The sequence below is a fragment of the Hyalella azteca genome, unplaced genomic scaffold, assembly GCF_000764305.2.
Source record: "Hyalella azteca isolate HAZT.00-mixed unplaced genomic scaffold, Hazt_2.0.2 contig8774, whole genome shotgun sequence".
In the NCBI taxonomy this organism is placed as follows: domain Eukaryota; kingdom Metazoa; phylum Arthropoda; class Malacostraca; order Amphipoda; family Hyalellidae; genus Hyalella; species Hyalella azteca.
The window spans coordinates 1,220,655-1,247,197 of record NW_025938859.1 but is presented as its reverse complement, the minus strand read 5'-3'; the positions used below and the strand labels follow the sequence as shown (position 1 = coordinate 1,247,197).

The window sequence follows — 26,543 nt, the reverse complement described above, 5'->3', positions numbered from 1 at the left end:
TTAGGTGACGTCACCCTAGCAGTTAGGTGACGTTATCCTAGCAGTTAGGTGACGTTATCCTAGCAGTTAGGTGACGTCACCCTAGCAGTTAGGTGACGTTATCCTAGCAGTTAGGTGACGTTATCCTAGCAGTTAGGTGACGTCACCCTAGCAGTTAGGTGACGTTATCCTAGCAGTTAGGTGACGTTATCCTAGTAGTTTGGTGACGTTATCCTATCAGTTAGGTGACGTCAGTCCAGAAGGTAGATGATTTCATCCTACCAACTCTTCAGAAAAGTGAAATTTTTTGTTTTCCCGTTTGTCGGGCGCTATGTTTTTGTTATACAAATGTTTGTTTCTACCATAGCTTTAAGAAATAATAATCTTGAGCAGAATGTGCGCCGTTCATCTTCTTATCATGTTACCCGCTCCATTTTAAAAGACAAAGCTAATCCTTAGATTCATTCTAGGGGCTAGAACCTGTTATTCGGTGTGCATGTTTCGCTAACTTCGCCATCTATAACCTGAGTGACAACACATTATTACCTCCATACTCCATTCATTGCACCTTCATGTCCCATCCTTGTGACCTTGTGATGAGTTCGGGACTTCCTAGTCCCCGGTCACGCTGATGCGCCGCCTTCGTCGTCCTCCGTCTCCGAGTCGTCGTCGGATGTAACGTTGGACGCCATCCCTCACACCTCCATACCCCATCCTTGCTCCTAGGGCCAGTACTGGGTCTGCCTATTTATCGTAATCACCCTTCTAATTACCACCAAAAAGCTGCATGACGACGCCATAACCTACGTAACCACATACAATAACCTGCGTGATGAAATATAATAACCTCGATACCCCATCCATGCCACCAGGACCGGCGCTGGGTCTGCCTATTTATCGTAATCACCCTTCTAATTAATTAAATTCTAGCTGCATGACGACGCAATAACCTACGTAACCACATACAATAACCTGCGTGATAAAATATAATAACCTCGATACCCCATCCATGCCACCAGGACCGGCGCTAGGGTTCGTGGTAGCGCTGGTCACGGGGCGTCTGCTGCGCGCGGTGTCGCCGCGCTTCGGGAAGCTCGTGGCAGAGGAAGCAGCGCGCCAGGCCGACCTGAGGGCGGCGCACTCGCGCATCATCACCAACGCTGAGGAGATCGCCTTCTACGGGGGGCACAAGGTGGGCAGATCGCCTTCTACGGGAAGCACAAGGTGGGCAAATCGCCTTCTGCGGGGGGCACAAGGTGGGCAAATCGCCTTCTGCGGGGGGCACAAGGTGGGCAGATCGCCTTCTATTGGGGGCACAAGGTGGGAAGATCGCCTTCTACGGGGGGCACAAGGTGGGCAGATCGCCTTCTACGGGGGGCACAAGGTGGGCAGATCGCCTTCTACGGGAAGCACAAGGTGGGCAAATCGCCTTCTGCGGGGGCACAAGGTGGGCAAATCGCCTTCTGCGGGGGGCACAAGGTGGGCAGATCGTCTTCTATTGGGGGCACAAGGTGGGAAGATCGCCTTCTACGGGGGGCACAAGGTGGGCAGATCGCCTTCTACGGGGGGCACAAGGTGGGCTGATCGCCTTCTTTGGGGATATAAGGTGGGCAGATCGCCTTCTACGGGGGGCATAAGGTGGGCAAATCGCCCCCCAAAGGTAGCGAGAGGAATGCGTTGTACGAGTCCCCCTCAGAGGGACCGACTTACTGCCGTTTTTAACTTCATGTCACCGTCGTTCCGTGCACCATCACCGGCGAAAATATATGCTCATAAAATATTCGTTACTGCTAAACACGATAATATTCATTACAAAAATACATTAAACTATAAACTTCTAAATAACTACTAAACTAAACTGAATGTAATACTGAATACGATAATACATCATACTCTACCTCCTTCGCCATAATCCCTCACCAAATGTACAGATGTCGAATAGGAAGAAACGAACAGTCCTCTTCCATATAGCTAAATTATTAGTGTACATATTATTAGTATTAGTACATATATCAAAATCTACCTATATCTATCTATATATCTAAATCTCGGCTTTATTATTGGACATCTTACATGATTGAGAGATTGTTTGAATCCTATTACTATTCCTGCGAATTACAATAAATTTGTTTTAAAACGCACTAGCTGCATCGTTCTCGGATTCAAGCTTCTATACTTTTTCTTTCACCAGCAAAAAGTGAACTAAAAAATTGACCTTGCGGACGAAGTTAGTGGCCGTCCAGTTTTTCTGTCGCACCTTTCACAGGACCAAGTGTCCGCAATATCTATTCTTGTGCTCACATTGATTTCAATGCACTAATTTTTCAAATATAGTTTGATTTTCGAAAAATTGTCTCATTTCTGGCATACTTGCTTTGAAAATTTCCAGTTCGCCTTTTATCTCTATTGTTTTCCCGTGCAAACTTCCTGCATGTGCTGTTCGCATATATGATTGCGAATTGTTGCGATATTTTAGGAATGTAAATGTAAACAATATCCTGAATTACAATGTAAACTTTTCTCTCCTGAATGTCAGTGTAAAATTTCCCAATATCTAAAAAATCGAATTGTTTACTTCATAAAATCTCGGAAATGTAGAATTCTCATTAGTTTTATAATGGGGATAATAATTGGCAGTAACAATGATCATGCCCCATCATGCCCCAGGTGGAGCAGGGCTGGAGGTGTTGGCAGTAACAATGATCATGCCCCATCATGCCCCAGGTGGAGCAGGGCTGGAGGTGTTGGCAGTAACAATGATCATGCCCATCATGCCCCAGGTGGAGCAGGGCTGGAGGTGTTGGCAGTAACAATGATCATGCCCATCATGCCCCAGGTGGAGCAGGGCTGGATGTGTTGGCAGTAACAATGATCATGCCCCATCATGCCCCAGGTGGAGCAAGGTATGCTGGAGGTATGCTACAAGCGTCTGGTACAACAAAGGGCCACAATATTCAGCCAGAGGTTGTGGTACGTTATGCTGGAACAGTTCCTCATGAAGTACGTGTGGTCCGGCGCTGGTATGGTCATCGTCTCCATACCTCTCATGACGGGCACGTCGAAGAAACATGCCGGTTAGTCTTACTTTGTATATTTTTATTTTATTGTACCTAATTCAATGCATTCATTTAATTAAGAATTTTTGTTGCAAGGATTATAGATTTTATTCGTAAGTTGTCGGCGCGCGATACTTCGTACGTTTTAATTGTTTACAAGTTTTTCAATACATCATTTAATTAAAATTTTTACTTTCAATCATTCTCGCATTGATTCGCAATTTAGAATATCGTTATTATCACTTGATTGTAATCAGTATCTTGCATGGACGCCAGTTATCTAACTCCTGGCACTTTTGATGTATAACTTTAGCTTTATTTTATATGTATCTTCAATACATGGAAGTAATTATAGTGAAGTGATATAGTGAGCTCACCACGCATGGTGTGTGCAGATGATGGTGGTGATGAAGGCGTGTCAGAACGCACGGAATATTTCACCACAACCAAACAACTTCTCGTGAGCGGTGGTGACGCTATAGAGCGCCTCATGACGTCATACAAGGTGCGTGTGATGATATTTTTCATTATTATAAACATATAATAACATTAACATTATGAGAATAAGCTCCGTACTTCGTAAGAAGGCTTCTTAATTATTATAAACATATAATAACATTGAACATTGGGAGAATAAGCTTCGTACTTCGTGAGATGGGTTATTAATTATTATAAACATATAATAACATGAACATTATGAGAATAAACTTCGTAATTCGTGAGAAGGCATCTACCTGAAATGATGCTTAGGTTATTGCCAGGCTTCAATCATCTACATATTTATGAAATAAATGTGTTGTTGGAGTTCAAAGTTGAAAATTTATTTACAAAATGAAATAAAAAAACCTTGGCAACACCTGCACTAGGGTGGCAACACCTGCACTAGGGTGCCAACACCTGCACTAGGGTGGCAACACCTGCACTAGGGTGGCAACACCTGCACTAGGGTGGCAACACCTGCACTANCAGGTGTTTGGTGACGTGCACAGCTGCAGGTGCGTGACGTGCAACATGTTGCAGGTGTTTGGTGACGTGCACAGCTGCAGGTGCGTGACGTGCAACATGTTGCAGGTGTTTGGTGACGTGCACAGCTGCAGGTGCGTGACGTGCAACATGTTGCAGGTGTTTGGTGACGTGCACAGCTGCAGGTGCGTGACGTGCAACATGTTGCAGGTGTTTGGTGACGTGCACAGCTGCAGGTGCGTGACGTGCAACATGTTGCAGGTGTTTGGTGACGTGCACAGCTGCAGGTGCGTGACGTGCAACATGTTGCAGGTGTTTGGTGACGTGCACAGCTGCAGGTGCGTGACGTGCAACATGTTGCAGGTGTTTGGTGACGTGCACAGCTGCAGGTGCGTGACGTGCAACATGTTGCAGGTGTTTGGTGACGTGCACAGCTGCAGGTGCGTGACGTGCAACATGTTGCAGGTGTTTGGTGACGTGCACAGCTGCAGGTGCGTGACGTGCAACATGTTGCAGGTGTTTGGTGACGTGCACAGCTGCAGGTGCGTGACGTGCAACATGTTGCAGGTGTTTGGTGACGTGCACAGCTGCAGGTGCGTGACGTGCAACATGTTGCAGGTGTTTGGTGACGTGCACAGCTGCAGGTGCGTGACGTGCAACATGTTGCAGGTGTTTGGTGACGTGCACAGCTGCAGGTGCGTGACGTGCAACATGTTGCAGGTGTTTGGTGACGTGCACAGCTGCAGGTGCGTGACGTGCAACATGTTGCAGGTGTTTGATGACTTTGACGTGAAATTTCTTGATGTTTGTGAGGAATTTATCGAGAATAAAGAAAATAGCGGTTTTACCATAAGCGGTTATGTAAAGGGCGTGTATTTCGAGCTGATTTTTGCTTCAATAAATATTACTAAATTGCTAAATTGAATTTAAATAAATATTGAAGAAATTGCGGGATTTATATTTCTATGGGTAGCTGATAAAAGGAAGAAGCATACGAAGTTATGATAATAGTGTTCACTTTAATTTAAATATTGATCGTTTCTAGCAATTATACCCACTAATCCAAACGAGGTGTGCTAATTCCTTTGATTAAGATAGGTTGATGTAGTGTGAAGAATGCATACCACACATGTCTTCAATATCGATAACTTATCTCTTACATGGGCCGATAAGCTAATTGTAATGAGCTTATTAATAAATTTATTGTTCGGATTATCGTAATTGTAATAAGCTTATTAATAAGCTTATTGTTTCAATAAGCGTAATTGTAATAAGCTTATTGCTTAGATAAGCATAATTGTAATAAGCGTATTGCTTAGATAAGCGTAATTGTAATAAGCTTATTAATAAGCTTCTTGTTTCAATAAGCTGATGTTGGAATAACTTATGGCCATCGGTCGTCCCATGGTCCTTCAGTGGCCGCCTGGGAACTGCACTCAGAAACATGAGTGACACGTTGTCCAAATTGCGACGCACTTCCTTCCCTGTGAAGGCCACTCTGACCCAGTTGGCCCCGGACAAAACGAGAGTTCATCAGTAATTTTTACGCAAAGTGTTACTATTTAGACAACATGATCCGTTCATTTTTTTGAGCGAACTGGTGTGATAAATTTCAAAATCGAGGATAGATCATGACTGAAGTGAAGAGTGATCTCGCACTCAGAAGAATGTGTGAGACTTTGTTTAAATATCTATTTCATTTTGTGCCTTTAGAGGGTAATCTTTACCCAGTTTGGACCGGCAAAAAGACCTGGCGCAAATCTTCGGAGATTATGCACGTCACTTGCGAATTAATATCTGAATTAATTTACTGCTTATGCTGTGGGTAATAAAATGCTTCACTATTTCAAAAATAAGGCCCATTAATTTTCCTAAGTTTAGGAAAATTGAACCGATTGATTCCAATTAAACTGATTTCCAATTTAATTTTGGTGGTACGCCCATTTCTTCATCAAGGCTCGGGCCTATACTTTCAAAACTCGCTAAGTAAACGTAAGTGGTTAGGCTCTATTTTCTTGTCTATGATTGGTGGATTTTACTTGAAAGGCCGTCAGTGATTGGCTGGTGAAAATACGATCTCTTAACTTTTTTTGGAAAGAATAGGTAAGTCAGACTCTTAACCTCAGGTACGAACGGCCGGCACTGCAGTCACCCGCCGGCGGCGATGAGAGGAGCATCGCCCGCGCCGCTCGCTCCTCCCACCCCGGCCTCCTCTACGGCCCCACCGGCATGCCTCTCATCAGGGGTAAACACTAATAATAAGGGGTAATATAATATAATAATAAGGGGTAATATAGTATAATGATAAGGGTATACGATAATAATAAATAATGGCCACTAACTTCCATGCAGTTATTTTACATCCATGCAGTTATTTATACATCAGTCACTGCTATTTTCTTCTGATCTCATTTCCAGCACCGTAAATTTCATATGCGTATACTGGATTATATTACGACTGGTTACTCGCGATATTCCCGTACATCATCATAATACATCATCATCACCATAGGGGTGGTGACGTGCAGTGATGACGGCAGTGTGGTGCTGGAGGCGGTGCCGGTGGTGACGCCTGCGTGTGATGTTGTGGTGCCATCACTAACGCTCACCATACGCCCCGGCATGCACCTTCTTATCGCAGGTAACGTGCTACTTCACCATTAATGCCTTGTTTTTTTACGGATTTATTGTCATTTTTTGGCACCTCTGATGTGCTTGGTGCCATAACCCGTTTGTCTCACCCGTCACCTCACCCGTCACCTCACCCGTCGCCTCACCCGTCGCCTCACCCACCGCCATAACTCGTTTGTCTAACCCGTCGCCATAATCCGTTTGTCTCACCCGTCACCTCACCCGTCGCCATAATCCGTTTGTCTCACCCGTCACCTCACCCGTCGCCATAATCCGTTTGTCTCACCCGTCACCTCACTCGTCGCCATAATCCGTTTGTCTCACCCGTCACCTCACCGTCACCTCACCCGCCGTCGCCATAACCCATCACCTCACCCGTCACCTCACCCGTCGCCATAACCCGTCTGTCTCACCCGTCACCTCACCCGTCACCTCACCCGTCACCTCACCCGTCACCTCACCCATCGCCATAACCCGTTTGTCTCACCCGTCACCTCACCCATCACCTCACCCGTCGCCATAACCCGTTTGTCTCACCCGTCACCTCACCATCACCTCACCCGTCGCCATAACCCGTTTGTCTCACCCGTCACCTCACCCGTCGCCAGGTCCCAACGGGTGCGGCAAGAGTTCGCTGTTCCGCATCATGAGCGGCTTGTGGCCCGTCTACGCTGGCCGCCTCAGCAAGCCCCCTGCCTCAAGCATGTTCTACATCCCCCAGAGGTGGGTGCAGCATGTTCTACATCCCCCAGTGGTGGGTGCAGCATGTTCTACATCCCCCAGAGGTGGGTGCAGCATGTATTACATCCTTATTGCGAAACACTGCAATGCAAGCCAATAAATGAGCCAACAACTAAATATGCAACGTTGACTCGACAATAATCATACCGCTATCTTGAGTTCTTTTTACTTCCATTCAACAAAAATATAACAAAATAATTTGATACATTTCTTCCTCAAATACTCAGGATCTGTCCCGATCCTCAGGACCTTTCCCGATCTTCAGGACCTGTCCCTGTCCTCAGGATCTGTCCCGATCCTCAGGATCTGTCCCGGTCCTCACGACCTGTCCCGGTCCTCAGGATCTGTCCCTGTCCTCAGGATCTGTCCCGGTCCTCAGGACCTGTCCCGATCCTCAGGACCTGTCCCGGTCCTCAGGACCTGTCCCGATCCTCAGGATCTGTCCCGGTCCTCAGGACCTGTCCCGGTCCTCACCGATCCTCAGGATCTGTCACGGTCCTCAGGATCTGTTCCTGTCCTCAGGATCTGTCCCGGTCCTCAGGACCTGTCCCGATCCTCAGGATCTGTCCCGATCCTCAGGGCCTGTCCCGATCCTCAGGATCTGTCCCTGTCCTCAGGATCTGTCCCGATCCTCTTGATCTGTCCTAATCCTCAGGATCTGTCCTAATCCTTTATCCCTCGGCAGGCCCTACATGTCGGTGGGAACGCTGCGGGACCAAGTGATCTACCCAGACAGTCTGTCCTCCATGATGGCCGCCGGCAGGACGGACGCGCAGCTCTACGAGATTCTGTCCATCGTCCACCTGCAGCACATCGTGGCCAGGGAGGGCGGATGGAACGCCAGGCAGGACTGGAAGGACGTTTTGTCCGGCGGCGAGAAGCAGAGGATGGGCATGGCGAGGCTGTTTTATCACCAGTGAGTGGCATGGGAGTGGTGTGAGGAGCAAAGGAGGGGCATGGCCAGGCTCTCTTTCTTCCTGTGAGTTGCGAGAGTGGTGTGGAGGGTGTGGTGTTGTTGTTGTTTATTGCGTCGGTCACGCTCGTCCGGGGGGGGGGCTCAGGTGGTGGGCGGGAGGCAGGCACCGGAAGAGGGGGGAGACGGGCGAAGGCAGGGAGGGTGGCCAGGAATGCCGCTGCCTTGACGGGGCTGTCCCACAAGGAGGAGACGTGGGGAAGGCGGGGCAGGCAAAGAGATGCTGGACGGACTGGAGGGGATCCCTGCACTCCGGGCAGGCGGAGCTAGGGGAGCGTCCGATCCTAGCGGAGTAGGACGCCAGGGAGCTGCAGTATCCCGAGCGGAGCTGGGATAGCGCCGAACGGTAGGGGCGCGAGAGTGAGGACTCAGCCGATGCAATCGGCGGTGGTGGGGCTGCGAGGACGGCGTTTATGGCGTCATTCGCCGCAACGCGGGAGGCGATCTCCCTGCGAAGAGCCCATTTGGCTTCTCCGTATGCATCAGCGGGTAGGTTGCCATTTGCCAGGAGTGGTGTGACTAGGTGGCCGAACCTCGACTGAATGGAGGCTTTAATGGGGCGGTCCCCCAGTGGAGCAGAAACAATGCGGAATGAGGCATGGGAGGGCTGGAGGGCGCTGGCGAGGAACTGGGCACAAGCCAGGCCCAGGTGCGCGGCTAAAGGGAGGACGCCGGTCTCCTGGTGAAGATGGGAGATCGGGGCCATTTCGAGGCAGCCGGTGGCTAGTCTCAGTGCAGTGTTTTGTATTATCTGCAGGCTGGCAACTGCTGTACGTGAGGCAACAGGGTACCAGATGGGGGCCGCGTAGCTGAGGATTGTGCGCGTGATGCTTCGGTAGGTGTCAATGATGTCCTCCTTGGAGAAGCCCCAGTTGGTACCAGCTAGGGCTTTTAAGATGCGAAGAGAGCCAGTCGCTTTCGTGGCATGGGTCTTGCATGGAAAGAGAACGTGAAGTGCGTATCCCAGGTGACGTCTAGGATTTTGGGGGTTTTGTCCAGGGGATGATGCCGTTGCAGATTGTGGCAGATGGGTGGTATCGGGATTGGTGCGTATCTGGGGAGAAAAGCGTGACCGATGACTTGCCAGGAGCCACGGCCAGTTTCTTGCCAGCCGACCAGTCTGAGACGCTCCGAAGGAGTACGGCGAGCTCAGCCTCCGCAGCGTCGAGCCTCGGGGACGACTGGCAATGTTGGAGGACGGCACTGGGCGTCCAATGTATCGGAAACGAAATGGTTAAAAAGAGCCGGCGAGATGACCGAGCCCTGGGGAACGCCCGAGTGTATAGCTCAGATCCTGAGCGACACTATCGAAAGCCTTCGAGAGGTCTATAGCAGCGGCGACTGTACAGGCTGGGGGGCGCCGAGAAGGTGTGGTGTAGGGTGTGTGGTGTGAGTGGTGTTAGTGATGTACTAAAGCTCTAATGTACAGCCCCCAGTAGTGAGTGGTGAAAGTGGTGTGGTGTAGGGTGGATGGTGAGAGTGGTGTGGTGTAGGGTGTGTGGTGTGAGTGGTTGTAGTGATGTACTAACGTACTAATGTACAGCCCCCAGTACGCGCTGCTGGACGAGTGCACCTCCGCTGTGAGCATCGACGTCGAGGGCGAGATGTACGAGGCGGTCAAGGCGGCCGGCATCACCTTACTCACCATCACCCACCGGCCCTCCCTGTGGTGAGTCACTTTACTCACCATCACCCACCGGCCCTCTCTGTGGTGAGTCGCCTTACTCACCATCACCCACCGGCCCTCCCTGTGGTGAGTCACCTTACTCACCATCACCCACCGGCCCTCTCTGTGGTGAGTCACCTTACTCACCATCACCCACCGGCCCTCTCTGTGGTGAGTGCGTGCTCATCACCCCCTTGAGTCACCATACTCACCATCACCCCCTCCCGCAGGAAGTTCCACGACCACCTGCTGCAGTTCGACGGCGAGGGCGGCTGGACGCTGTCGGCGCTCGAGGGCGACGGCGAGACGCGCCCCACCGCCACCAGCGAGGTCAGGGCACCAGGCATCTGAGGGTGCTGAGGGCGTCACTGGTTAGAGCCACTGTGTGCGCATTGGTAGCGGCACCGAGATGAGAGGAGCTGGTCGTGGGTTTGAGCCTCGGGAAGCTCAGTTCATTTCTCGCTGTCGCTGGTGGGCAGCGCTTGGTAGCCATCAAATGTGGTGCTTTCAACATTGCCGTAGGTTGGTGTCTCTAAACGAACTCTGGGTGCATGTTACCTGGAGGGGTATCTTAAGAAGCGATCTGAGGGCTTAGAGGTAGAGAGTGCCCTCAATAGGTACTTAAGGCACTGAGGACACAAGCGGTGCTAAAAATTGTTGTTTCTAAATTATTTGCTATTTTTTAGATGATTTTATCCCCATTTCTTAAGTCGTTACATTGGTTTATCTGGCTCTCGAAATGAATGAGTCAGCAAGTTAAGCGTAGCCGTGTCATGGACACGACGTTGAGAACTTCAGGCCGCAGGACATGCCGCAGTTGGTTGAGATCTGCAGTTGCTGAAGTGGTAGTAATTAGGTCGAGTTAAAACCTCAACCTTGATAGTTATTAACCTTAACCTTAAAAGTTACCTGCCATTGAACATTGACCAGCCATTGAATCAAACTAGTTGTTAAGTGACAGCCCTCTACCAAGACCGGAGGTGCTGAGTGCTGAGGGTACGTAGGGCACAAAGGGTGCTGAAGGCACCAGAAGTACTTGTGGCACTGAGGGTACCGATATACTGCCGGTATCGAGGGTACTGATTGGTACTGAACTGAACGTCTGCTGCCTCTTGCTTCACTTTACTATTGAACAATCCTGCAATCAAATATATATATCTATCTTCGCAAACACACTGCGTTGTCAATATAACGTATGATTTGAATGTTAGTTTATTTAATTGATCTTTTAACGAGCAGGGCGAGTGTGTGAGCAGCGACAGCAGCTTCGGCGAGCCCGACCTGCCCAGCAACGAACCTAAGGACCTGGTGGACTGAACCTGCACGACCTGCACGGCCTGCACTGCACGGCCTGCACTGCACGGCCTGCACTGCACGACCTGCACTGCACGACCTGCACTGCACGACCTGCACTGCACGGCCTGCACTGCACGACCGAGAAAGTTTCTGCTGTGCGCAGTATTTGAAAACAAGTTTCATATTTAAACAATTTGGAAAAATTTTTTATCTTCTGTTAAATTTTGTGTCTGGAAAATATTTAAATGTGTTATCCATTATTATTGTGAATTCCTAAAATAATTGAATTCTGTTGGTAAAATATTATGTGTAAACTCTCGCCACTGCAAACCCGGGATAAAAACATCGTATTTACTCCTGCAACTTAGGATGCATTAGCCTGTAGAGAGAAAACGTAGCAAAAATCCGAGACAAGGTAGCAGTTTACCACTAATTATTTCCCCAAGTTCTCTTCCCTAATTCTTTTCGCCAAATTATTTTCCTCAAATTTTTTTCTTTTCCCAAAAATTATTTTTCCCAAAATTCTTTGAAAAAATTTATTCTTCCCAAAAATTCTTTTCCGCAAATATTTTTCCCCAAATTCCTTTCCCTAAATTCTTTACCCCAAATGCTTTTCCAGAATTTCTTCTCCATGAATTCTCTTATACTTCTACATCTACTCTACAAATATTTTTTACGAAGTCTTTATTACGAATTCTTCCCATAAAAATGTTTCTTACTAATTATTTCTTAAAATTATGGTTTTCAAAATCTTCTATTTGAAGGCTTTTGTACAAGTTATGTGTGTGGGCGCCGCTTGGTTTTGTCTGATGCGGCGAGTCTTCGAATTTTCTCGTCTGGGGGCGAATGGCCATAAAAACACGGACCAACACGCGTCAATTAGTTAAGCCTAAAAATGCAGTGTGAAACCTTTTTTTAAACCGTTCAAAACCTTCTGTTAAACCATATAAAACTTATTGTTGAACCGATTAAAAACTTCTGTTAAACCGTTCAAAACCTTCTGTTAAACCATGTAAAACTTATTGTTGAACCGATTAAAACCTTCTGTTAAACCGTTCAAAACCCTCTGTTAAACCATGTAAAACTTATTGTTGAATTGTTGAACCGATTAAAACCTTCTGTTAAACCGTTCAAAACCTTCTGTTAAACCATATAAAACTTATTGTTGAACCGATTAAAACCTTCTGTTAAACCGTTCAAAACCTTCTGTTAAACAGCATAAAACCTGCCGTTGAACCGATTAAAACCTGTTGAAATAGCAAAGAACCTTCCGTTAAACCCTATAAAAACGTTTGTTTAGTACGTCAGCCATTCAGTCAGACGCCAAAACGCCCGTAAGTATTTTTAACAACGGAGGCTGGTTCACTTAGTCTATGCGGGCGGCTGACCAAAGCAATTCTTGTACAAATTGTAATTAAATATATGAATATAGAAGAGCAAGAGAACGTATTAGCGTGGCAGGGATTCTACACGATGCTGAAGCCAATACAGGAAGAAAGCAAGCAACTCCATTCCCTTCACTAGAGTAACAGTTAGTCCTTCAATTTGGCATAGGGCAAATATTATGTACTGGTTTATCATCGCTGAGTTTATTAGCTTTAACTTCTTAACTTTTAGTTTTACATTCTCATGACTTCCTGCTATTGCCGTCTCTTGCCACAAATTTCATCGTCGAGAACAGGAATGCTTCCCTGAAAATGAGTAGGATTTCAATGATTACAATTTTCTAATTAAAGCAATTTATCTTGCAATTTATCTTGCAGAATTTATCTTTTAAAGCAATTTATCTTGCAGAACAATGAAGGCAATTCCTAGTATTTAACATAAATGACATTTCAATACACAAACATTTTGCTAGGTCTCTCGAATTTGCTGAGCTGGTAAGACTAAAGTCACTACATTGTCACTAAAATTCCGAACGAGAATCAGATTTTTTTTCTTACACGAAATTAAAACGATGGCTCATCGTAATTTTTTTCTGATCTGAACGGTTATTTTATTCAAAGCAAAAGTATGATATACAAATGCAATTTATTAAACACACGTTGAATTTTTCAGACGGTAAAAAATAACTACAATAACAATACGCCCAGAAATGTCGAACAATGCATGACTTCTGTGCATGAATTTCTCTAGTGCAGCAAATCTCCTTCACAATAAATAATAAATAAATATCCTCACAATAAATAATATCTATGACTTTGACAGTCACGAAATAAGTGTAGGAATATAATGTCTTTTGTATGTTTCTCCGGATAATATATTTCCAGGTCATTGAGCTCATATAATTAATTTATAAGAATTATTTGCATGTGTTCTTATGGGAACAACGAGGAGCAGGAATTGTATGTGCAGGATAGCGAAAATTTTATTTTTATTTAAATTTATTTAAAGAATGAGAAATTAGGACCAGCTGTAAACCATGACATTTATGTAGGAATGTAATTAATTAATTTTTACATTACATACATTAGTTAATTCTTGCCATTCTTCATGATCGTCGGAATGATCGCGTGGTGTGCATTGCTTCATAAGAATACAGAAAATATTTCCGGTTTGCTTCAGCAAAAATATGTTATTATTCTTTCATTTCAAGTTGTGAAACTGTCAAAAGTATTTATTAATTTTTGTTGGTAATTAATTGAGACAAGATATTTCGTGATCCATGCACTTAAATTCGTCGTATAATATTTTTATCATTGTTGAACATAATGCATGTGCCAGAGTTTCACGTAAATATGGGCTTATTTTATGAAGAAAATAACGTTATAAATGCCCTATTCAATCCCTCACGCTTAGTCTAAAGAATTTATATTTATTCAATAAGCGCTATACATTTTGTCTGAGCTTTATATATGTGTTATTTTGTATTGCTGACAGCTGATGAGAGTCTAGTCTTCGTGCGTGTAACTTTACTGACATTTTCAGGGGAAAAATCCATTTTTTGACATTTCTTAACAGTTCTAAAGAAGCCATATTCCCATTATGTTACTAAATTAATTCCATTAGTCAGCGAATTCTTCATGTGTTCCTTTTTTTGCATAGCAAGAAAATTGACAATATATTAAGACGATTCATGTACACAAAAAAATAGCAGGTAGGAATTGCATTGCAAAATATGCCTCCGTTGTGTTACTTGCATACTACGAACTTCTAAACTTTGTAAAAAAAAAAAACTCGATGTCGATTAAAATTTCTACAATTTACACCCGGTAACAAGATCAGTTAATCGCCATGCATTTATTGAATGTATTCTTGTTATTAGCAACGAACTTAACCCTTGTGTAGTTGTTTGAATTATACTTCGTGGGTCACAAACCGTGCGCCAGCTGCACGAAATTTATTGTGAGGGTCTGAATACAAATTATTATAAATTGTCGTGTTTTTTTATCCCACTTTATGCTTGAGTTTCAAGCCGTTTGAGAACCATTGTAATGATGAGAACCATCGTAATGATGAGAACCATCGTAATGATGAGAACCATCGTAATGATGAGAACCATCGTAATGATGAGAACCTTCGTAATGACGAGAACCATCGTAATGATGAGAACCATCGTAATGATGAGAAACGAAAAATAGCCCCAAGTAAAGTCACAATCCAGAAAAAACGAAGTGTCGAATACATGCAATAAAAAAATTAGATCAGTACCAACTGCAGTTAGTGACAGAGAGCGCATTTTCTCGTGCGTGAAGTCACGGACGGACGGACGTGACGAGCACAATAGCGTCTTTTTTTTCATAAATGAGAAAATGATGAGAATTTTTATTCTGTCTTGCCAGCGCCATTGAGCAGAGAAGGATGAACGACCAAGGCAAGGCAGCTGCCAATTCATGCGTTAATTAATAATTCATTAATAATTCTGAACCAAAGTTAGGAAATGTCCCTACACGGAGAGTAAAAAGCCCACAGTATGATGCATTTATTCATGTCTATTGTTTTAAATATTAACTTGAAAAATATATTATTATATCTATAGATATATATTATTGGTCTATTTAAAGCTAAAGCTTTAAATAATTGTATTTGTAAACCTAAGAATACCATAGGTGCGACGCTTGTCCTGGCTTAGCCAAACCGAGTGATAAAAGCTGGAAGAAATTAATTAAATAAATGATTAAATTTTTGCTTGAATTTGCTGTTCGTTTCCCCAAGCCGAAAATTGAATCTAATTATCGTGATCTAATAACGCGTGGCATTTAATCATTATTCATCAAGAGTATTGCATAATATTCAATTATCAGAAGATAGTCACGAAAATATTCTGTGAGTATTTTTAATTATAATAATTACTAACGAGTTATCGTCGACATCGCCAAGGTAACTCTCAGGCGTTACTCTCACGTCGTTATCTCCGTCGATTCATACACTCAAAGAAATGTGTGGATCATATTGCCCAAATAGAGACACACTTTTTTTCAACAGCACGAGAAAACAGCGGACTCGTACGCTCTTACTAAATTAAAGTACTAACTAACTAAAGTAAAATAGAAAGTAGAAAAAAGTAAAGTAGAAAAAAGGCGCCGCTATTCAGACAAAGCCCCACTGATTTCTCTTGAGTGTACCTTCCTAATGGCAGATTTTTACCGTCAATTTCCGTTTCCATGCCAAATTTAGACGTTAATTTTTCTCATGCTGATACGCCTTATTGACGTAACCTCCTCTGAATCGATCCTGTATAACATACGCATCGTATCTCTCATCTTTTCCAATCTCTCCCTCTGGCGTATTTCTTCTTACGACGCTTCCATCTTTTTCACTTCTTGTCGCTCCATAGTTTTCATTTTTCTCCGCCGAGTTCAGTTTTCGCGGTTTGTCCCAATCGACAGCATCGTTGAGGGTAGCAGCGTAGCGGTTCCAGGATTGTTCCACTCCCGATGCGAACAAAACGAAGAAGACGGCGTCCACGATGTAGAAAGTCGCGGCGATGTAGAACACTTTGCGCCATTGCGCGATGGTTTGCTGGTGGATGACACAAGCCGGATTAAATTTAGTGTCCGGGACCGAAATCATAAATATTTTTTAGCCTTTTTAATAATTTTCATACTATATTTCTCATTCAACTGATTTTGACTTGATTTGTGAGAGCAGAACAGCTTGTTCAGAGACCCATAAATTGGCCAAACCTAATTAGCTTAGGTTAGGGGCTCTTAGTTAATTACAAATTCGAGTATTTATATCAGCCAGCTGTCACCTAGTCTATTGTAAATCACATAAATAAGTCGGTAACTAAAGACTCAGCCCAACGTTAGTCAATTATTCAGTCAACATCAGCCTCTCCAGCCTCACCTGGCCATTGATCCTATACAAATCGCGTCATTCTCTTAGCCATGTCACCAAACCACTTATTAGGTAAATGATTCGGTTAGCCAAGACCCAACCCCCCGTTAGCCAACTATCCAATCAACATAAGCTCCCCCAGCCTCACCTGACCATTGGTCAAGGCCCCAACAGTCATGGGCGCCAGCCAGCCCGGTATGGTGGCCGCGGCGTTGGTGATGCCGAACAAGGTGCCGGCGTAGTTAGGCGCGATGTCGATGTGGTTCACCATGAAGCCCGTGTAGATGCCCCCCTGCAGCGTCACTGCCACGAACAGTAGCGCTAGAGTCGCCGCCCGGTCGCACTCCACAAACGACAGCGAGATGAGGCAAAGGGCGGGACCCATGTGTGCTGAGGACGGTGAGTAAATAGCGGTGAACACAACAACGTTCCTCAGATGTGCTGAGGACGGTGAGTAAATAGCGGTGAACACAACAACGTTCCTCAGGTGTGCTGAGGACGGTGAGTAAATAGCAGTGAACACAACAACGTTCCTCAGGTGTGCTGAGGACGGTGAGTATGAAATCCGTGAACATTGGAAAAGTTATCATGCAATATTTATGTCTATTGATACACTAGCAGTCGGTAATGCAACTCGTATCTAATGGTTGGGTAACATGAGCTGCAGTCAATAGACAGACGATTAAGTGGTCGTTGCTCCGATTATATTCATTCAACGATAGCGCATCATTAATGATGTTGTGTGGAAATTTTCAGAGGTCATTCTGGTTAGTTGTTTCGTAATTGTAAACCTGCTAAACAAGCAGAATCAAATTGGCTTCCGAAGACCTCATCGGGACCGGAGTTCTTCAGACCTCCACCCATCACCCACCGATGGTGTTGGCCGTGTCTCTTATACACATCTAGATGTGTATAAGAGACAGGTATATGTTTTATTGGNTCAATATTAGTCAAGTGTATAATACGGTAGATTATTATTCAGTGAAATATTTATTTAAATGGTATATATATATATATTAATATCTATGAATCTGTCTCTTATACACATCTAGATGTGTATAAGAGACAGATCTTAACCTCCCCACCCTCCCCACCGACATCATAACCTCCCCACCCTCCCCACCGAGCTGATATCCTGCTTGAGGATCTGCGTCATGTACTGGGGAAGCTCGGTGAGGAGCGTGTAGAAGCCCCAGTTGTTCCCCAGCCCCGCGATGAGGATCGCCCACAGCGGCAGCGACGTCACGAACTTCCCCCACGGCACGGGGGGAGTCTGGGGATTAACCATTATTAATTTGCCAACAAGTATTAATAAATACTTGTCAGGACACACTGCATGAATTATCCTTTAGGAATTTAATCAAAACGAACATCTGAGTGTGATTTTTTTGGGTGAGAAAAATTTCAGACGAGAAATTTGAATAAAATTAAGGTGTGAATTAATGTTAACAGAAACGAAGGAAAAGTCAAGTAATTTCACCATATCAACAGGGAAAACTTAACACTTATTGATGAACTTCAGAAGATTAATGATATAAGTACTTAATTTGATCATTGCAGTCAATTTTTATTTTCCCTTTATCATTACTTCGCATCGCTTTCTGGCGTGTTAAATTAACGTGAGACAACCATTTGTTTATTGCACATTTTTGCTCATAGGAATGAATCAATAGAAACATATTCACGAATTAAAGATAAACTCACTTTCTTGCGCTCCTTGCTGTCTCCTGTAGATTTCAAAATATATTCTTTTTCGACATCGGAAATCCATCTTGAACTTTCCGGGGAGTCGCCGGTGAAGACAAGCCACAGCGCCACCCACGCCATCACCAGCATCGGCTGCACGTAGAACACAGACTCCCACCCCCACGCCTGCGCCATCGCCGCCGTCATCGGGTACCCGATGATGGTGCCTGCCTGGCCTCCTGCAGGGGCGGGGGAGTTAAGATGGGTGCCTGCCTGGCCTCCTGCAGGGGCGGGGGAGTTAAGATGGGTGCCTGGCCTCCTGCAGGAGCGGGGGAGTTAAGATGGCTGCCTGGCCTCCTGCAGGAGCGGGGGAGTTAAGATGGGTGCCTGCCTGGCCTCCTGCAGGGGCGGGGGAGTTAAGATGGGTGCCTGCCTGGCCTCCTGCAGGGGCGGGGGAGTTAAGATGGCTGCCTGGCCTCCTGCAGGAGCGGGGTAGTTAAGATGGCTGCCTGGCCTCCTGCAGGAGCGGGGGAGTTAAGATGGCTGCCTGGCCTCCTGCAGGGGCGGGGGAGTTAAGATGGCTGCCTGGCCTCCTGCAGGGGCGGGGAAGTTAAGATGGGTGCCTGGGTAGTTAAGATGGATGGTGATTATAAGTTCCAACGTTATTTTTTCTCATCAATGATGATGGTTTAATAACTCCATGTCATCAGCTAGACAATAACGCCAGCAAGTTGTCCTCGGGGGTTGCGGCGAGATCACGCTGACAGTGAAACCTTATCTTATAACGTATAACGTTACAATTAAAGAAAAAACGTATGGTTATAAACTTAAAAACTTATGGTGGTAAAAACTAATTAATAAAAATACTTAACTTACTTTGCATTATTTCAGAATTAACTTGATATATAATCAGAATTGAGATGTGAACATCAGGACAAAGAGCAAAGAGAGCCCATAACTTGAGAGCCCTTAACTTGAGAGCCCTAACTTGAGAGCCCTTAACTTAAGAGCCATAAAATTCCCAAGAAAACTATATTATACAAATTAATATAGAGCCCTTAAGTTGCTTACCCGCATACACGAGGGCGCCCATCCTGGATCGCTCGTTGGGCGGCGCCCAGCTCGAGAGGAGGGCGTGGGTGGAGGGGAACGTCGGACCCTGTAGCCAGTATATAGCGTGTATATATACGTGTGCATACATATAGTAAATATAGCGTGTATATATACGTGTGTATACATATGGTAGTAAATATAGCGTGTATATATACGTGTGTATACATATAGTAAATATAGCGTGTATATATATACGTGTGTATATACATATATATACGTGTATACATACGGTATATATAGCGTTTTTATTATAGAACAGTCTAATACTGTACTATATATCTAATTAGTACGTTCAGTATGAGCAAGTAGTAATCAGTCAATCATTAATTATTTTTAGTATAGTACCTTATCTCATAACGTTAAATAAATTTATGAATTAATTGATCAATATTAGTCAAGTGTATAATACGGTAGATTATTATTCAGTGAAATATTTATTTAAATGGTATATATATATATATTAATATCTATGAATTGAATGAATATTTCAAATATTATATTTATTTAAATATTAGTAAAATAATAAGTATTTATAAAATAAACTACAGTAAAAAAGCTACATTAAATATTTGTAAAAAGCTACATTGAGTATTTATAGAATAAGCTTTAAACGAGAATTGCAGATAAGGACTATGTAATCATTGCCTTAAAAAAGGCCTAATTTTTTTAGGGCTACAAAAGAGATCCCTGTAATATCGCATTACACAACCCTACCTAATAGGGTTACATAACAGAACCCCGGCATATACGGTAACATGACACAACCCTTCATAATGGGGCTACGTAACTGAACCCTGTTATATCACATTACCCTACCCTTCATAATGGGGCTACGTAACCTAACCCTGTTATATCGCATTACCCTACCCTTCATAACAGGGCCACATCACTTAACCCTGTTATATCACATTACCCTACCCTTCATAATAGGGCTACATAATTTAACCCTGTTATATCGCATTACCCTGCCCTTCATAATAAGGCCACATCACTTAACCCTGTTATATCGCATTACCCTACCCTTCATAATAAGGCCACATCACTTAACCCTCTTATATCACATTACCCTACCCTACTGCCCATTACCCTACCTCACATGCAGGGCAACTTGACCAACCCTAGCTGACAGGGTCAACTGCCACCCCAGGGTTACCTGACATAGCCCTAACATAACCCTGAGCACGAGCAGAGCGACGAAGTTCCAGTGAGCAGTGACAGGGATGAGCAGCGTGAGCACCGACCCTCCGGTGAGCACAAGCGCGTACATGCGCCGGCCGCCGATCATCTCGGCCAGACGGCCTCCTACACACAGAAAAATTAATGGGAGGTTGTCTAAAAAGGTTTATATTAATTAAAATGCTATGCCGCCGATCATCTCGGCCAGACGGCCTCCTGCACACAGAAATATTAATGGGAGGTTGTCTAAAAAGGTTTATATTAATAAAAATGCTATGCCACCGATTATCTCGGCCAGACGGCCTCCTGCACCCAGAAAAATTAATGGAAAGTTGTCTAAAAAGGTTTAAATTCATTAAAATTCTATAAAATAAGCACGATTGATTAGCAAATTAAAGTTCACATTAAAGATACGAAAACTTGAATCGAAAATTGAAAAACAGATAAACATGATTAAACAGACCTATTTAAACTAGGCTATGCAGCATTTAAACTAGGTTTCTATATAAAAATATAATAAATAAATATAATTCAAGAATTCTGTATAATATAATAAAATAATATATAAATATATATTATTATACTATATACCTATATTATATAAAATAATATATTACATAATAATATAATATAATAATTCTGCATATAATTGAATGCTGATACACTTATCAGATTTTCATGTGTGATCATCGGGTAATTGATGTGGGCTGCTTCAATTTATGTTTAGCTACTAGAATTATGTATAATATGTTCAATATTATTTTAATGGAGGATCAGAATGACCTGGTATCTGGGTCCAGATGTATTTAATTATTTATTTATATTTAATATTATTTTAATGGAGGATCAGAATGACCTGGGATCTGGGTCCATATGTATTTAATTATTTATTTATATTTAATATTATTTTAATGGAGGATCAGAATGACCTGGTATCTGGGTCCAGATGTAGCCCCAGAAGAACGCCCCCAGCACCATGCTTTGTTCAAACGCGTCCCATTCGAAGTCCCCAGTCTGAAAAAATTAATATTATTTTAATTTAAATGAAATTTGAATTAACTACTATTCAAATTTAATTAAATTTTACACTTTGAATTTCAATGTTAAGTTTATTTTCAAAGTTTGAAAGAAATATAGAACAGAAAATTAAGAAATTATGAAAAATTAGAAAAAGAAAAATAAAATTGTTAAAATTCTTTCATTATTTTAGGTATGAGTTAAAAACTGTTTTATTTGCTTCACGTAAACTGATGGAAGCTTGTCATCGCTGGTCTATATAAGGCTGCTGGTAATTTAGACAAACTTCGTTGCGGGTAACACGCAAGGAAGAGTGACATGTGTAACAAAATGTGTATGATATGTGTAATAGCACTTTTCATGTGAATGTATTGCGATTCTTACTCATATTTGTTTTTAATTTTCCCTAATTCTGCCATAATTACTGAGTGATTTAAGAGAGAAAGGTAACATTTTAGGCCAAATCGTAAGCATTTAATTCTTACACTCGCTCTCTAATTCAAAAATCATGTTAGAATCACTCGTTAAATTTCTTCACAAAATAAAGCAAATCGATTTTTAGTTTGAAGGTTGAAAAATATGAACTTTAGTATCAGTGAATAGAAGTACGTACCATTTCCCAATAAGCAAACATTTAGCGCTTTCAAAAGCTTTATCCACTGGTTGCATTAAAGGAAATTATTTCAAAGTATGAACTTTACACCTATACAAATAAACATTTCATGATCTTTGAAATATGGGTTTGAATAAATATGCAAATTACTATGCATTTAATACATTTTCAGCAGTAGTTGCATTACTTCCGTTGTTAACATATGTCTCCTAAAGAATAAGTAGTTCCACTCAGTAACTGAAAATATCTTGTAATGATAATTTTATCGTTCAAGTTTTCCATAGTTTCTCACATTTTCGGCGATGGTCGTAGAATTAGCGTCATCGAAGCCACATTCGTTGTAGTCGATGGTCGAGTTGTCGGTCTCATTTATTGGCTTCACCATGGCCACGATGGCGATGTTGATGTTCGTACGCAGCATATAAGTGAACGTTTGGCCCCAAAACGCCATGAACGCCACGAAGTAACGCTGCGGAAAGTACCCTGATACGGAAATAAGTAGTCAAATATGTGTGAAGGTTGGGAAAGGCCCAACAGGCCATGGGCCTATTTCTTCAGTGCCGACACTTCTATTCTATTCTAAATGTGAGTGAAGGTTGGGTCTCATAACGCTACAAAGTAGCGCTGCGGAAAGTATTCTGAAATTGGAAAGGTAATCAAATATTCGTGAAGGATCGCCCTGGTAACAACTAGGAGCATCGAGCTGTGGAATACAGCCCGACGCAAAAGGTTAGCCCCACCCCTTTAAAACATCATAACATCATAACAACATCATAAGTTTTGCGAGTTTTATTGTGCAAATGGTGGCAAACGAATCGTCTTGGTCTCAGTAATCAAAATACAATAGACCGTAGTGAAAATGTAATTAGTAACGGAGAAAAGGAAAATCCCATGTTTTTGCACCGACGCAAAAGGTTAGCCCCACTTTGTACACTTTTACATTTTAGGCAAAACAAAACATACGTCAGCTGAAAAACTAAAGGTTATTTACCGATATGCTCCCCGTTGGCTTTGTAGACATCCAAGCACCGCTTTTTTATGCCCTGAGATAATCTACGTAGGTAGTTGGGGTCCAGATTGGACCAGGCGACTTGAATGGCCAACTCGAGTTCTTCCTTCGTGTCATACTGCTTCCCGCATGGCGTAGACGATCCCAGCCATGTACCCCCAGACGTTCTCAATGGGATTCAGATCGGGTGACTTGGCTGGCCAGTCCATAACCCGGATTTTGGCACGCTTGAAGAAGGCCTTGGTCGTGCGCGCCGTATGGATAGAGGCATTATCTTGTTGGAAGATGGCGCCGCGACGAATTTGGTGGCGGATGACGGGAAGTAGATGGTCCTCGAGCGTTTGGACATAGTCGTCCGCGCACTGGTTGCCTTCGAGGAAGACGAGCTCGCTCGTCCCGTTTGCATGAAAGCCCCCCACACCATTACACTGCCCCCGCCATTTTGGCGGCTAAAAGCTGCCTTTAGATCATTCCTGCGGCAATTCCAGTAGTACTTCAGACCATCTGGGCCATCCAAATTCCATTTCTTCTCATCAGAGAAGATGGTTTTGGCCCAGGTGTCATCACTAGTACTTGCATACTTTGTGCCCCAGGCGACCCTGGCATGCTTGTGAGCCTCGGTCAATTGGGGGGCCTTGTTCATCTTCACATATTGGAAGATGCCGGAGGACGCGAGGGTGCGAGAGACGGTAGACTTGAAGACATTGAGCTCCAACTTTTGGACAAGTTTGGGCGCGCTCAAGTCGCCGGGCGCCGCAACTCGGAAGAGGCGACGCGTGTCACGAGCCGACATCTTCTTGGGGCGGCCTTTGGTGTGCCGCTTTCAGTAGTTCACGGGGTCCTTGAGATAGTTGGAGATGGCTTTGCGGCTACACCCCACTTGTGCCTCCATTTGACGCATGCAGGCTAGGACGCTCGCCCTCAGGCAGCGCCATCAGGGCTTGAATGGCACCTTTCTGAAACTCAGTTAGAGGCTTTCCCGCGCCCATTTCTTGCCTAGGTGAGCATAAGATCCGTGCACAACTACTACGCTATGAACGCACCCTTTGCAGCGAGTCTACGCTGCGTCCTGTCCGCAAGAGCGCCAAACTTGCAAAGTGGGGCTAACCTTTTGCGTCGGTGCAAAAACACGGACCGCTTGATTTTTCCGCCAGTAATTAACTTTTTCATCAAATTTCACCTGCTATAGATTGCAGAGCGCAAGACAAAACGTTTGCCACCATTTGCACGTTAAAACTTGCAAAACTCGATGTGTTATGATGTTTTAAAGGGGTGGGGCTAACCTTTTGCGTCGGGCTGTATACTATTTTGTTGCAAGAATAAAATATCTACTGAAGGAATCAAACGTATTAATTTAAAGCTAAGAAATGTGAACCTATTCCGTCAAAATTCTGTATTATGTCTCCTAAAGGCCGATTTATTTGTAACTTAAGTTAGTAACGATGGTCGCTATGCTATAAAATTTTGGGCGTTTATTACTTTACTTATTCGTAAAATGATTTCCCACGTTAATTAGAGTACGAGTTCATAGGCCTAGTTTTTCCCCACCTGCACATGTCGCCGCATGCTATCTATGGACTGTCTTCGAGTGCTGTGAAGACCCATAGATATACATAGGTGACACAAAAACCTCCTGTGTACTGTACATTACTCTAGTAATTAATTTATAATTATTACTGGCTAATAATTAATTAATGCTCTGGAAATTAATTTGAAATTATTCACTAGGTAATTAATCAATGCTCTAGTAATTAACTTATAATTATTTACTAGGTAATTAATCAATGCTCTAGTAATTAACTTATAATTATTTACTAGGTAATTATTCAATGCTCTTGTAATTAATTTATAATTCGCTGGCGGTAAATCAATACATGTTCTAGCTGATAATATATCCACAATGTGCTTGAATTTGTCATCCATGTCGTATGGTATGAAAATACTGTTCTTCATTAATTAATGATGCACCATTTTTTACGCGAATTGCTTTGTATGAATATTTAGAAGTTAGTATGATGTAAATTTAACGATCTAGTAAGATTTAGTGCGACAGCCCGTGCAATGTGTTCCTCTCAACGCTAAATGTACGATTTTTCTCGAAGTACGAGAATTTTCTCGTACTTATATAAGAACTTCACGCTTACTTTCAATCAAAACTAAAAAAAATCTGAAGTCTTTATTGTAATTTTTGAGAATTTAGACGAAATATTAACCAAGATGCCTTACATTTACGCACTTTTCTACTAAATTTCAATAAGATTCTGGATAACAATAAACACTTCAGATTTCTACAACGGGATCGTAACATGTCAGAAAGAGGTTTCAATTACTGTCACTACCTGACAGACCTTAAGCCAAGGAAGGACCATAAAAAAGTTTCTCGTACAGTCTCTACCTTGTATTCGTAACATGTCAGAAAGAGGTTTCAATTACAGTCACTGCCTGACAGACCTAAAGTCAAGGAAGGACCATAAAAAAGTTTCTCGTAGTCTCTACCTTGTATTCGTAACATGTCAGAAAGAGGTTTCAATTACAGTCACTGCCTGACAGACCTAAAGTCAAAGACCATAAAAAAGTTTCTCGTACAGTCTCTACCTTGTATTCGTAACATGTCAGAAAGAGGTTTCAATTACTGTCACTGCCTGACAGACCTAGAGTCAAGGGAGGGCCATAAAAAAGTTTTTCGTAATCTTTACCTCGCATATAAACATGTTTTTTCAATCATGTCGTGAACAAATGAGTCGACGGGTACGTTCACTCACCTTGTTCCTTTAACGTCGGTTGCCGCACTTCGTTCGTGGATTCCATTTCAATTATATTTTGATAAGTGCAAGAAATAAATGTCCAGGAGTGGACTTGGCTACAATAATTTCATTAGCCTATTGATTTCGAGTCATTTCTTTCGATCGTACACGTCATAAGTGATACGATTTTCTGAAAATGCAATGAGACGGTTATTTAATTAACAATAAAGTTGGTCAACTCTACAATGCAATAGTCAGCTCCACCCGTCTGAATATTTAATTATTTTACATACTATAGCATTTAGGTTGATTTTGGCTATGTCAAATAATTTTCTCAAGAAACATAGAAAAGTTAGCAAAGTTAGTAAAGACACACTGCCTAAAAACTACTAGAAAAGCTTCATCTTGCATCCAACATGTGAACTGCTGATACGATGAGAGTGTTTCACTTTGGTTAACTTTTACAGTTGTCTTATTTTCTGGGCAGGTCTGCTACCACTGACACAATCGTTACTTATTTCCAGTTCGTAGAACTCACTGATCATCATCCATGATGATAGTCAAATAATTTGTAATGCTATAGGCAGTTAATTTGCTTAT

At 43.2% G+C, this 26,543-nt stretch overlaps 2 protein-coding genes across 2 annotated transcripts in view; one reads left to right on the top strand and one right to left on the bottom strand.

The window, feature by feature from the left end:
• LOC108676669 (ATP-binding cassette sub-family D member) overlaps window positions 1-11,352 on the top strand; it is a 15,119-nt gene extending 3,767 nt beyond the window's left edge. The window contains exons 2-12 of the mRNA XM_018164786.2: window positions 999-1,171; window positions 2,873-3,053; window positions 3,431-3,540; window positions 4,005-4,744; window positions 6,125-6,243; window positions 6,511-6,639; window positions 7,238-7,352; window positions 8,056-8,286; window positions 9,887-10,012; window positions 10,240-10,339; window positions 11,249-11,352. Coding sequence (XP_018020275.1) covers window positions 999-1,171; window positions 2,873-3,053; window positions 3,431-3,540; window positions 4,005-4,744; window positions 6,125-6,243; window positions 6,511-6,639; window positions 7,238-7,352; window positions 8,056-8,286; window positions 9,887-10,012; window positions 10,240-10,339; window positions 11,249-11,326 — 2,102 coding nt within the window. The 3' untranslated portion in view covers window positions 11,327-11,352. The remainder of the gene's footprint in view (window positions 1-998; window positions 1,172-2,872; window positions 3,054-3,430; window positions 3,541-4,004; window positions 4,745-6,124; window positions 6,244-6,510; window positions 6,640-7,237; window positions 7,353-8,055; window positions 8,287-9,886; window positions 10,013-10,239; window positions 10,340-11,248) is intronic.
• A 3,933-nt stretch (window positions 11,353-15,285) lies between these two features.
• LOC108676668 (sialin) lies at window positions 15,286-26,134 on the bottom strand. The gene is given in 9 exon segments (XM_047881750.1): window positions 15,286-16,267; window positions 16,734-17,067; window positions 17,680-17,858; window positions 18,290-18,510; window positions 19,343-19,430; window positions 20,538-20,686; window positions 21,490-21,574; window positions 22,483-22,673; window positions 25,962-26,134. Coding segments are annotated over 9 exon segments (1,635 nt in total). The 5' UTR covers window positions 26,008-26,134; the 3' UTR covers window positions 15,286-15,925.
• Window positions 26,135-26,543: the final 409 nt, after the last annotated feature.